At 38.4% G+C, this 11,934-nt stretch overlaps 3 protein-coding genes across 4 annotated transcripts; 2 read left to right on the plus strand and 1 right to left on the minus strand.

Annotated features, from left to right (window-relative positions):
• Positions 1–383: 383 nt before the first annotated feature.
• On the plus strand, positions 384–3,737 carry LOC130985517 (heat stress transcription factor B-1-like). 2 transcript variants are annotated; one of them, XM_057908519.1, is made up of 2 exons: positions 384–754; positions 3,325–3,737. In XM_057908519.1, exons 1-2 carry the CDS (start codon positions 503–505, stop codon positions 3,631–3,633), a joined length of 561 nt encoding a protein of 186 aa, XP_057764502.1. In that variant the 5' UTR covers positions 384–502; the 3' UTR covers positions 3,634–3,737. The 2 variants fall into 2 exon arrangements, with proteins under 2 accessions (XP_057764502.1, XP_057764503.1); XM_057908520.1 differs by having other exon boundaries at positions 405–754; positions 3,321–3,737.
• A 227-nt stretch (positions 3,738–3,964) lies between these two features.
• On the plus strand, positions 3,965–6,208 carry LOC130985519 (pentatricopeptide repeat-containing protein At4g21705, mitochondrial-like). The gene is given in 3 exon segments (XM_057908522.1): positions 3,965–4,351; positions 4,354–4,424; positions 4,861–6,208. Coding segments are annotated over 3 exon segments (1,485 nt in total). The 5' UTR covers positions 3,965–4,182; the 3' UTR covers positions 6,106–6,208.
• Positions 6,209–6,409: 201 nt separating this feature from the next.
• LOC130985518 (monothiol glutaredoxin-S17) lies at positions 6,410–9,459 on the minus strand. The gene is made up of 3 exons (XM_057908521.1): positions 9,196–9,459; positions 8,173–8,247; positions 6,410–7,795 (listed from the first exon to the last, which is right to left on the minus strand). Exons 1-3 carry the CDS (start codon positions 9,376–9,378, stop codon positions 6,566–6,568), a joined length of 1,488 nt encoding a protein of 495 aa, XP_057764504.1. The 5' UTR covers positions 9,379–9,459; the 3' UTR covers positions 6,410–6,565.
• Between the last annotated feature and the right edge of the window lie 2,475 nt (positions 9,460–11,934).

Here is an 11,934-nt window from a genome sequence, read left to right on the forward strand (position 1 = left end):
AATTTAATAATGAATAATATTATTCACCCTTGAAATGAAAATAAGGAAGAAAAAATTATAAATATTTTTTTTGTGTCAAATATTAAAAAAAAAATGAGACATTTCAAAACATAAATTTTTATTATCCATCATTTTTCATGGGTAAATTTATTCAAGAAAGTAAACGCACCCTAATGAAATTACGAAAATGCGAAATGTAATATCGACAGCTACAGAGTATCTGCATAATCTAATGATGTAGGTATAACTGAGGCAGAAAATTTTACTGAAAAACTATTTTTCGAATTTTATATATAAATATATATTTTTTTAATTAGTTACAAATTTAAATTAGAAGATATTTAAAATCGAAATAAAAGTTGGACGCAGCTTCCAGAGTGGAAGGGCATTGAAAAAGTTGAAAAAGAGTCGAGAAAGCCCAAAAATGCAGCGCCACTTTGTTCCCACTATAAATACAAGAACAAGAAAGCGTGAGTTTTTGAGCGTCTGCTTCACTTAAATTATGAAGAAGAAGAATATATTTGAAGGATCGATGAGGCGCAAAATGAAGAGCCCCGCTCCATTTGTGTCCAAGACTTATGATCTATTGGAGGCGGAGGCGGAGGAGCGGCGCGGCGGGGAGAAGATAGTTTCGTGGAATTCGGAAGGGAATGGGTTTGTGGTGTGGTCGCCGGCGGAGTTTTCGGAGCTCATGTTGCCTAACTATTTCAAGCACAATAACTTCTCCAGCTTCATTCGACAGCTTAACACCTATGTCAGTCTCTCTCAACATTTCTCATCCATTATTTTTTTTATCACTCTAATTACATACTCTATTACGATTAAACAACCATCATTAGTAGAAGATTTAAGTGGATTATGGACTAATCTGATTTAGCGTTGATGAGACTCAAAATAATGGCGCTACCGCCTTTGATTATAGTATGTATTTCTCGGTAAAAAGATACTTTGACTGGCTTATTAATTGGTCATGAATCATGACTAGAGTTGCATTTACAAGTTAAAACTAATTACTAACTAATTACAAGTTAAAACTAATGGGTGTGGTTATAATGAGAATCACACTTATAGTGAGAACATAAGAACCATTAAAATCAATGCATTCGCTATTAAATTTAATGCATCCGAAAATAATAAAAATTTTGCTCCCTTCAGGATTCGAACCCAGGATCTGCATTCATCCACCAAGATGATGCATCCACCTTAGATCTTGATGATCGAATGGCTTAAAATGGTTCTCCGTTCTAATTTTATTTAGTGGTTCTTATTTGAACCTCTCCCTAAAACTAATTACTATATCATACTAGAGTTAAAACTAGTTGCGGCCTTGCGGGTTATATTGACTACGTATCACTCAGGTTGAAATTTTTGTGGGCAATAAATTATCAACCTTAATCAATTTTTTTTGGATTTTGGACTAACCCATCAATTAGTCGGTTTCAAATAATTTATATAAAAAAAATAACTAATATATTTATCTTGATAGTTTTATATTTGTAACAAACGAATGCATACATAAATAAGTGATATTTCAACATCGACTTACGTATAACTAATATGAACTCTTAGAGGGATAGAGATGCATACATTTTTCTTAAATGATTATTATTTTTTAATTTTTACATCTAAATATTTATAATAAGTAATACTCCCTCCGTCCCAGCTTTTTGTATTCACTTTTGGTTGTAAATACTACTCCCTCCGTCCCGGTAATCTTGTCCCGTTTCTTTTCGGCACGGGTATTAAGAAAAGTTGTATTAGGAAAAAAAGTTGTATGGCCACATATGTTAATTAAGTTTAAGAATGGTTAACAGTCTCCTCTTCAATTTGTTGCTGCCGTCAGTGGCGGGCCGCCGGAGCCGCCGGAACAGTGAATTTCTGAGAGCCGCCGGAACAGTGAATTTCTGAAACCAAAATTGAAACCCAGAGAGAGAAACGGTTTTCTACAATTTTCTACACAAGATCTACACAAGAACAGTGAATCAGAAACCATTTAATGAACAACAATTTTCTACACAAGATCTGCCCAATTTTTGAAACAAAATTTTCTACACAAATTGTCGTTCATCACCATTTATACTCCTTCATGCCCAGTTATTCAAGACGAGAGAAACGAAAATAGAAACAAAAATTGAAAGAAAAGAAACAAAAATCTAAACCCAGAGAGAGAGAGAGGCGGTCCAAAGGGGGCGGATGGCGGCTGGAAGAGGGGGGCTTCTTTGTGTGGAATCGAAGGGTTGTACTGTTGTTGGCGTAGCCGGAATCGAAGGGCTCTATGTCGGCGAAGGGCGGTGGTGGTGAGTTGCCACCGTCTGAGGGGAGAGAAAAACACAGGGAGGCTTGGGCGGCGCCTCTGTGTGGCGAAGGCGGGAGGACGAAGGCGAAGAGGTGAGAGGGCGGCGGAGGCGAGCACTAATTTCTGAAGAAAAAAAGAAAACAGAGGAGAGGCGAAGAGGGCGGAGGCGGGAGGGCGGAGGTGAGAGGGCGGACAAGCTAAAAGGCGCCGGTACACAGAGGGGAGGCGACGCCGGCGAAACAGAGGGAAAGGGGGGAGGCGGCGCCGGCGAAACAGAGGGGGGAGAGGGGAGGCGACGCAGGCGAAACAGAGAGGGAAGGGGGGAGGCGGCGCCGGCGCCAGTGCCGGCGGAACAGAGGGGGGAGGGGGAGGCCGATTTACAGAGGGGGAAGGTGGGGAAGGCGAGAGGACGGAGGTGGGGGGGGGGGGAGGGGCGAAGGGTAGAGAAGAGGGGGAGGCAAGAGAGTGTGGAGAGAGAGAGAGATAAATTAGGGTTTAGAGGGGGAAATTAATTAGGATAGTGTTTAATTATAAATTAATTAGTTCCTAAAACTTTCCTAAAAAGGAAATGGGACAAGATTATTGGGACAACCCAAAAAGGAAAGTGGGACAAGATTATTGGGACGGAGGGAGTACTAAAAGTGGATACAAAAAGTTGGGACGGAGGGAGTATTATATTAAAAACATAGATAAGTGAATGATGAGTAAACTTTCAAGTATTGAATGAAAATACATTTCATAAGCCTTTTGAAAAGAAAAAAAAATTATTATACTAACTTTCAGAAGTAAAGTAGTGAAGTTAGAAAATCAATTAACAAGAAAAATTTCATATAACCAGACACATATTTTTGTGCCAATCATATCAGATTGCAAATTATTCGGTTATTACCAGCTATTCGAACTGAAATTTTATCGTGCTGGAAATTTTCAGCTCTAGTCCTCTCGAATTATTGGCCTATTCAAGCTAAGAGTGGATTACATCCCTAATAATGTGTATTTAGTTTTAATATAAGCATAAATGTAGACAGGGATTCAAGAAGACATCATCGAGACGATGGGAATTCCTGCATGAAAAATTCCAACGAGGAAAGAGGCAGCTTCTCTTGGAAATCAGCCGCAAGAAATGTGAGCCCACCGCCTTTCCGCCTTATCTGAAAGCAGCTTCACCAGATCACCGCCGCCACGCTCAAATTGTAAGGGATAAGCTGAGGGAGGAGAACCACAAGCTCACTAACGAAAAAAGAGAATTGGAAATGCAGATTGCTCATTTCAAAGCGCTCCAACTCAGCTTGCTCCAATGCCTTTCTAACCAACAACAAACTCAATTACCACCCTAAATTCAACCTCACTTACCACTTGGAATTGTTTGTTTTATGCAATTAACGACGTTATTTTACATTTTTCAAGTCATGCATGAAATTATTATTTAAGTTAGCTTTAATTTGTTGAAAAGTGAAATCATAAGAAAATTGCAAACAATCTAAAATCTGTGTTTGAGAGCAAATTTTGTATTTTGAACAAATTACCCCTAATACAACTATAGCAGAAATATGTATACATAACGTAGCATGATAAAATAAATTTGCAAAATTATCTTGAACTACATGATAGTATAAAATAATACTAGTATTTCTGTAGAGCGCAGTTGATGAGCATGGATTGGAAATTTGGAATCAAGAAAAATAAATGAACCTCAGCTTACTAAATGGAGCTTAGTGAATTATCGTTTTCTTTAGACTTTAGTCCTTTGGGATTTCTCTTATTACTGTTTCAGCCCCTCCCCAAAATCATAAACCCTTCCAAAAACCCTCTCAACGAACTCTGTTCTTTCCTAATTAAATTCCTCTTTCGTCAATCGAAAGGAACGGGAGTCGATTAAATCCGAAATGCTATCGCGTAGAAACCCTTTCAAATCCCTAATTGATACCTACATTATCAGCAGGCGATGTTACCACGCGAACAGCAACAATTCACTGTACGCCAAAATCAGTCCCCTGGGAAACCCTAGCACCAATGTCACTCCCGAGCTCGATAAATGGGTTGGCACCGGAAAAAAGTCCGATTCGCCGAGCTTCAGCGCATTATTATCGATCTCCGTAGGCGCAAACGTTTCGGTCAAGCTCTCCAGGTGCGTGTGTGTGATTGCTATGCAAACAGCCGGTCGCACTATTTCTTGTGATTTACTATTTGCTTGGATTGCTACTGTTAAAGAACGTATGATCGTGCGACTAAAAGATAATGCATTCCAAGTAAGATGCTGAATTTTATGATTTCGCGTGTACCTTAGTTGAATTTGGATAATTTAGCATTGTACCTTGTTAGTTGTTACTCATCTTTCCCGCCCTTGATAATGTGTGGTGCGTGGTGAAATTCTGTGTTTATATATTCACCTCGACGATCCAACATGAATGACATACATAAATGGATGTATAACTTTGTGTGAGCTGCTTGTTTTGTGCATCTTACTGTATCCACATGATTAATTTAGTTGAGGTGAAGTAGCAAAGTGTAGACCACAAAGGATTTCATATGCAGTAGTTTGAATCTGTGTTTATTTCCTGCAGGTTTCTGAGTGGATGAGAGGTAGAGGTGTTTATACTTTCACCCCGGTTGAGCATGCCGTCCAGTTGGATCTGATTGGTAAGGTTCATGGATTTCTGCATGCTGAGAGCTATTTCAATAGCTTGACTGAGCAAGATAAGACTGATAAGGTGCACGGTGCTCTTCTTCATTGTTATGCTCGACAGCGTGAAACTGAAAGAGCACTAGCACTTCTCAAGACCATTAGAGATAAAGGTCTTCCTTTGTCTTCTCTAGCTTTCAATGACATTATGTGCCTGCATGCCTCTACCGATGAGATTGACAAGGTTCCTGAAGTCCTTAAACAAATGAAGGAAGACGGGGTTCAGCCTGATAATTTGAGTTATCGGATCTGTATAAATTCGTTTGGAGTGAGATCCGACATTGAGGGATTGGAAAGGGTTCTAAACGAAATGGAAAATGATGCCCACATTACCATGGATTGGAACACGTATGCTGTTGTGGCGAATTTCTATGTGAAGGCCGGCCTCAACTACAAGGCAAACATTTATCTTCAAAAAGCAGAGAAGAGGCTAGATAATAAAGATGGATTAGGGTATAACCATCTCATCTCACTCCATGCTCAATTGGGAAACAGAGATGATGTTATCAGGTTGTGGCATGATGAAAAGAATGCTTGTAAGAGGTGCCTCAACCGGGAGTACATAAACACGATGGAGGCACTGGTTAGGCTGGACGATCTTGAAGAAGCAGAGAAAGTGCTCAAGGAGTGGGAAACCACGAAAAACTGCTATGATTTTCGAGTGCCAAAAGTGGTGATTAATGGATATATAGAGAAGGGTTTATGCGAAAATGCCGAAGCACTACTTAACCACCTGACAGAAACGAGTAAGGAATCGACGCCAAATATTTGGGGCATGCTGGCAAAAGGATACATTGAGAAGGATAACATTAAAAATGGCTTGAAATCCCTCAAAAAGGCCCTCTCTTTACATGATCCAAGCAAAGAGCTTACGCTTAACAATAAGGTAATTGCAGGAGTAGTGAGGTTGACTGGTGAGAGAGGCAGCAGTGATGATGCAGAAAGAGTGATAAATTTATTGAGATCGGTAGATCGGTTGGACAGGCAGGTGTATCATACATTGATGAAATCCTTTATCACCAGTGGTAAAGACGTCAATCGGCTACTAGAGATAATGAGATCTGATGATTATGAAGAAGATGAAGAAACGATCAAGATCCTTTCTTTGCAGCAGAATGCTATCTGATTTTTCTGTAAATTCTGGATTTAGGGTAGCTGTCTCCAAGATGTTAAACTCTTCACCTGTTTACAGTAAATTTAAATTATATATGTACCCTTCCTTTACCCTTCAATCTGAAGTAGTAATATACAGTTATCTGTTTGCACAATTCTATTGAGACATTGTGCAGAAGCGATACAACTGCATACATATCCTGGGAAACACAATGAAGCGTCGTCCATGGGTTCAATACTAGGAAGCAAGATAAGAGAGATTACTTCAAAATTAACATAAACAGTCAACAAACATCAATTATATCTCGACAAAACTGTGGCAGTAACCATTTTAATGCATATAATAGTTCAGAGAGTAGGAAATATAACCAACTATAGGTCCAGAAAATGACTATTTCTTAAAACATCACGCAAGCACTGCTGATATAGAGCAAGGACAATACGTAAAGTTGATATAAAAATCTATCAATAATTTACTCAGACAAGGTACTCTTAAGTTCGCCATTGTTGTGGAGCTCCAGCACGATATCACAGCCTCCGATTAGTTCTCCTTTGTAATATAACTGTGGAAATGTTGGCCAGTTTGAGAAGGTCTTCACTCCTTGCCTCACCTCTTCATCAGTCAGAATGTCGAAAGAACCAAACTCCACACCCTCCTCCTTCAAGGTGTTAACTACCTTAGAGCTGAAACCGCATTTTGGAGCATCTGGCGTGCCCTTCATAAAAAGCATCACAGGAGAAGAATTTATCAACCGTTTTAAGCGATCCTCAATAGTCTCACCAGAAGAGATTCCTTTCTCAGCTAGAACCTTCTTAAGCTCTCCACTCTTTTGCATTTCCAGCACGATATCTGATCCGCCAATAAGCTCTTCTTTTATGTAGAGCTGAGGATAGCTTGACCAATTTGAATACACCTTCAGCCCTTGACGAACATCATCATCTGTGAGAATGTCAAAACTAGCAAACTTGACATTCTCCTGTCTCAGGATATCAACCACTTTCCGGCTGAAACCACATTTTGGTTCATCAGGCGTTCCCTTCATAAACAACACAACTGGACTTGAATTAATGAGGCCACGCAAACGATCACTAGTAGCAGCACTCAAGCCTGAGGAATCAGAGATGCCACCCTTTCCTTCATTAGGTTCTGCTTTCCCCGTCTCCAAGTCAGTTATTTCAATATCATGATCTTTGAAAACCTGACCAAGTTCTCCATTTTCATGCATAGCAATTGCAATGTCGGAACCACCAAGCAATTCTCCCTTGCAGTAAAGTTGAGGATACGTTGGCCAGTTTGAAAACTTCTTCAATCCCTCACGAACTTCATTATCTGTTAAGATATCAAAGCTTCCAAATTTGACATTTTCTTTCTTCAAGATATCAACTAGTTTTTGACTAAATCCACACTTGGGGGACTCTGGATTCCCTTTCATGAAGAGCATGATTGGGTGAGAATTAACAAGCTGTTGGAGTCTCTTCTTCAGATTGTCGCCCATACTAGGAGGTGATTGGTTGATATGCTGAGATGCACCATTTTCTTTGGCAAGCTCCTGTACCGTTTCAAGTATAGTGGGCCCTGCAGCCATCCCAAGGCTAGCAGGAGCTGCAGGTTCCCCAGGTCTGATAGATCCCGCAACTTTGGCAACCTTGTTGGCCAGACTAGATGGATCAGCACCTTCCAATGTATCAAGGGCCTTGCCATCCTAAGAGATTCAAACGTGTTCTAAATTAGATAGCTGACACAAGTAAAGAAAACTTCTTTCTTCAATATACCGGAAGGGAAGGAAAAGGGTTGGGGGAATCTAAAAGAAACTGGAAGAGTCCAAATTGTTTGACTTTGTCATGGTCTAGAAGCAACCATCAACTACAACGAACATGTTCTCACAATTTGCAAAGACTTTGATATTGGAAGGTATGCAAGAATTTGTTAAAACGGTTTATCTTGGTGCAAGGGAAGTCTCTTCACAAATTTAACCCACACAATCACAATGTCTGTAAGTGACAATTGAAGACCTTCGCTAGCAACTATTCCTCCGTTCAACAAAGACAAAAAGAAATAGTAATATATGCATTACAGTACCTTTAAAAATACAAAGTATGGTACGGCAGAAACTGAGTATGCCTCAGAAATTTCAGGTTGTTCTTCAGCTTCCACCTATAAATATAACAATAACAGAAAATCGTGTCAGGCAGGAATGAAATACTTGAACTGCTTCCCAAGAGCAATTTTTGCTCCCGAATTGTATACAAAACCATAAAGACCAAGGTGCCAAAAAACAATGAAAAGTGGAGCACCTGTTCCAAAGTAGTAAATAAAAGATGACATTATCATGAGAATTAGCTAAAGACACTATCAACCTTCGTTCCACCAGCACTACCAAGGCCATCTACACCGTATTTTTCAGCCTCTAATTACAATAGCTCTCATGAATATGAGATCAAAAGCCCTATTTCTTGGTTGAAACCTGATCTAGCAACCAAGGCTCAGCCAAGCACTTATTTTTATCTTCCACTTTGGTATGTTAGTTTTCAGACTACCACGACAAACATGAATTATATTCTTTCGAGACAGGGTTAATAAGAATAAAATTCTCCCATTACAGCAAACAATCAGAACCCTCACTTTTAAAACCCCAGCAATTCATTCTTCCTTTTTAAGCATCCAATTTCTTTCCTGAGCTGAATAAATTCTTTTCACATGAAATTGTCAACAGAAAGCTTCAACAGTATCTAACGAAAATTATGGTATTTTTCAAGCTATTGCCACTTAAACCAATAATTTCATCCCGCCAGTCAGTCACTAAATCAAAAACACAAATGACAAGCCCAATTTCTTCAAGCAGAGGTAAATTTTTTTGGTTCCTTGTTTAGAAGATGAAACTCGAAAGCCACACTCCGCATACATCAAAAAAGCAAAAGAGTAATAAACATCTCGCAGAAAAAAAAAAAAAATCAGCAAAGTCAATATTTTTATTATCATACTTGTACGTCGCCGATACCCTAATTAAACAAAAGCAACAAAGTGAGTGCAGAATCACATGTAAGGGGTAAATTGCAGTGAAGGATGAGTCTGACATAGAGAAAAAAGTGAGATAATGCATACTCTTAGGAAGCGGGCGAGAGGGAAATCGGTGGAGAGATGCGAGAAGACTTGATCCATGTGCTTGGATGCCTCGCACCACGACGCCCAGAAGTGCAGAACTACGGGAGCGCCCTCGCCGAGAATATTGTCGAGTTCCGCCTTGGATTTGACCTCCTTCACCGTTCCTCCGCCGGCCGCCGCCATGATATATGTTGCACAGACTTCACCGGTAAAAGAGTGACTGTTTCGAATGCGGAATTGGCTATTTGGTTTATTCGCTATTGCCCTCTCATCTCATTTATTTATACCAATAATTTATTATTATTATTATTATTATTATTATTATTATTATTATTATTATTATTATTATTAAAGGTACCTTTCGTGGAGTTTGATAATTACTTTTTGCTAATATTCATTTCAATTTTCCAACAATTTTTTTTTAATAATTACAAAAGAATCTATTATGATATTATCTAATCAAATAAGGTATCTACATCCAACATGACTTCTACACCATGTAAATTAAGGTCAGAAAATTAAATTACACATAGATAAAATTACTATCCATATATCGCATGCAGATGAAATTGAATTCAAAATCTCTTATAAAATAATATCTTTGGGTGCCGTAAGTTTGCTACACAATTTTTTAAGGGGCGAAATTTAAAGTGCCCTTTCTCTTATCAATAATTTGAAAAATGCCCTCTCTTACTATACCAAGCACTACATGCCCTAAATAAGTGAAGAACCGAAAATGCCCTTTGAATGTGATGGATGTGCATTGTTTTCCGCAAAAGTTCTTACACATCTATGACAAAAGTTGTTAAAGTGTAAGAAAAACATCAATTCATCAATTTAAAGAAGCAAATCGGTCAAATAAGTGTTGGAACATGTGAAAGACTGACAGAAAAAATAATACTATTTATTTATTTTTGAATTAAAATCGAAGGTTTTACAAGTAAATCGTAGGCTAATTAATCAATGGAATATAAATACTAAAAATTAACACAATCGATATTAGCACTCAAAACACACATTGGAAAAAAAAAAAGAACAATCCGACCGTAAAAACAAAGTGTCCGACCGGACATAAGGTTTCATCGGTCGGACGCATATATGTTCCGATCGGATAGATGTTTTTTTGGTTCTGATGTGTGTTTTGAGTGCTAATATGGATTGTGTTAATTTTTTGTATTTATATTCCATCGATTAATTAGCCTTCAATTAAGGGACATAATTTTTTTTTTTAATTGATGATAAACGACAAATATGATGTGAAATAGCTTTGTCAGTAAAGTATTCATGTCAAACACTCTAATTTCATTGAAATTCACGTGAAATGAAGGAATCTTTGTTTATATATGAGTGAATTCTCTCATTCTCTCATCCTCTCATCCGAACACTCAAAGTGAAAAAACACTCAAAACTCATTAGAAATTCTAATATTTTCCAAGTGGTGAAGCTATTATTTGTGAATTCTCTCATCCGAACGTTTAAAGGTATGTCATTTTACGTTTGAAATGTAATTTAAGTTGGTTATTGTTTATTTTCAATGTTTTGTTTGATCCTATATGCTTATGTGAATTATTAGCATATTATAGCATACTATGATTTAAAGCCACGTTTGAAGGAAATACATGTGAATTAGAGCAAATTCTATCATGTTTTAAAGTACTCCCTCCGTCCACGAAATGAGTACCCATTTGTGGACGGCACGGGTTTTAAGAAATGTATGGAGTGTAGTGTGAATAATTTAAGGGTCCCACTTTTTGAGTGTATTAATTAAAGGGATGTGTGGGGTACACTTGCCAAAAGGGGAAATGAGTACTCATTTCGTGGACGGACGAAAAAGGAAATATGAGTACTCATTTCGTGGACGGAGGGAGTATTAATTAGTAATTATTAGTTGCATTTTAGTTCTATACATATATATTGCTACATAACTCATGTTAATATGCTCGAAAATTATGTATCCGCCCGGACAAGTGTCCTCGAAAATGTGTCCGGCCGTGTGTAATTATATATCATGTAATACACGGCCGGACACATTTCCTCGGATACTTCCCCGGGCGGATAGATGTTTTTCGAGTGTATTAACATGTTATATGTTGTATTTTAACATTGTATTAAATTTACATCATATATTTATTTATTTATTATTTTTTCTATAGATGAATGAATATGGGAGATACTTTGTGGTTAATTATGGAGGTGCCTTCAATGGTTATGAGTACATCGGCGGCTCTTCTAAGAATTTGCATATTTTCGGAGACACAATGGCCAGTACGGTGTACATGATAAATTACCTGATGATGGAGAATTCATTGAGCACTAATTACAGCTTGTATTATTTGACGAAGAGATTAAATGGCAGGGTATACAGTAAAAATATTCTTGCCGATGACAATGATTTGCTTCAGTTGCTGGCGTCGCAGCCACATTTTCCTGAGATTTATGTTGTTGAAGACGATTACAGTGGAGGAGTGTATGTTCCTTCGTTCGATCTCCCTCAATCTTCCGGGTATGGAGGTGAATCCAGTGCAACATTCGAAGGTGGGGACGGATTGGAAGCAATCCAAAGATATGCTTATTTAGACCTATCAGCCGGAGATTCACCGGCGCAACAAAGTGTTGAACCGTCGGTCACTTGGGGTAATGATCAGTCAACGGGTTGGCCTTCATGGGATGAGCCAAATCCGTACCAGTACGATCGCCTAACAACTGATCGTTGTTGGGGTCCAGCTGATGATCAATATA

Source organism: Salvia miltiorrhiza, chromosome 5 (assembly GCF_028751815.1).
Source record: "Salvia miltiorrhiza cultivar Shanhuang (shh) chromosome 5, IMPLAD_Smil_shh, whole genome shotgun sequence".
In the NCBI taxonomy this organism is placed as follows: domain Eukaryota; kingdom Viridiplantae; phylum Streptophyta; class Magnoliopsida; order Lamiales; family Lamiaceae; genus Salvia; species Salvia miltiorrhiza.

What these genes read in the sequence shown, in the direction of transcription:
- LOC130985518 (XM_057908521.1), bottom strand. Translation starts at nt 9,378, where the DNA reads ATGGCGGCGGCCGGCGGAGGAACGGTGAAGGAGGTCAAATCCAAGGCG. An exon ending in CTCTCGCCCGCTTCCTAAGA is followed by an intron (nt 8,248 to 9,195) that starts GTATGCATTATC and finishes TTATATTTATAG; the next exon opens with GTGGAAGCTGAAGAACAACC. An exon ending in CATACTTTGTATTTTTAAAG is followed by an intron (nt 7,796 to 8,172) that starts GTACTGTAATGC and finishes TGAATCTCTTAG; the next exon opens with GATGGCAAGGCCCTTGATAC.
- LOC130985517 (XM_057908519.1), top strand. Translation starts at nt 503, where the DNA reads ATGAAGAAGAAGAATATATTTGAAGGATCGATGAGGCGCAAAATGAAG. An exon ending in TTCGACAGCTTAACACCTAT is followed by an intron (nt 755 to 3,324) that starts GTCAGTCTCTCT and finishes AAATGTAGACAG; the next exon opens with GGATTCAAGAAGACATCATC.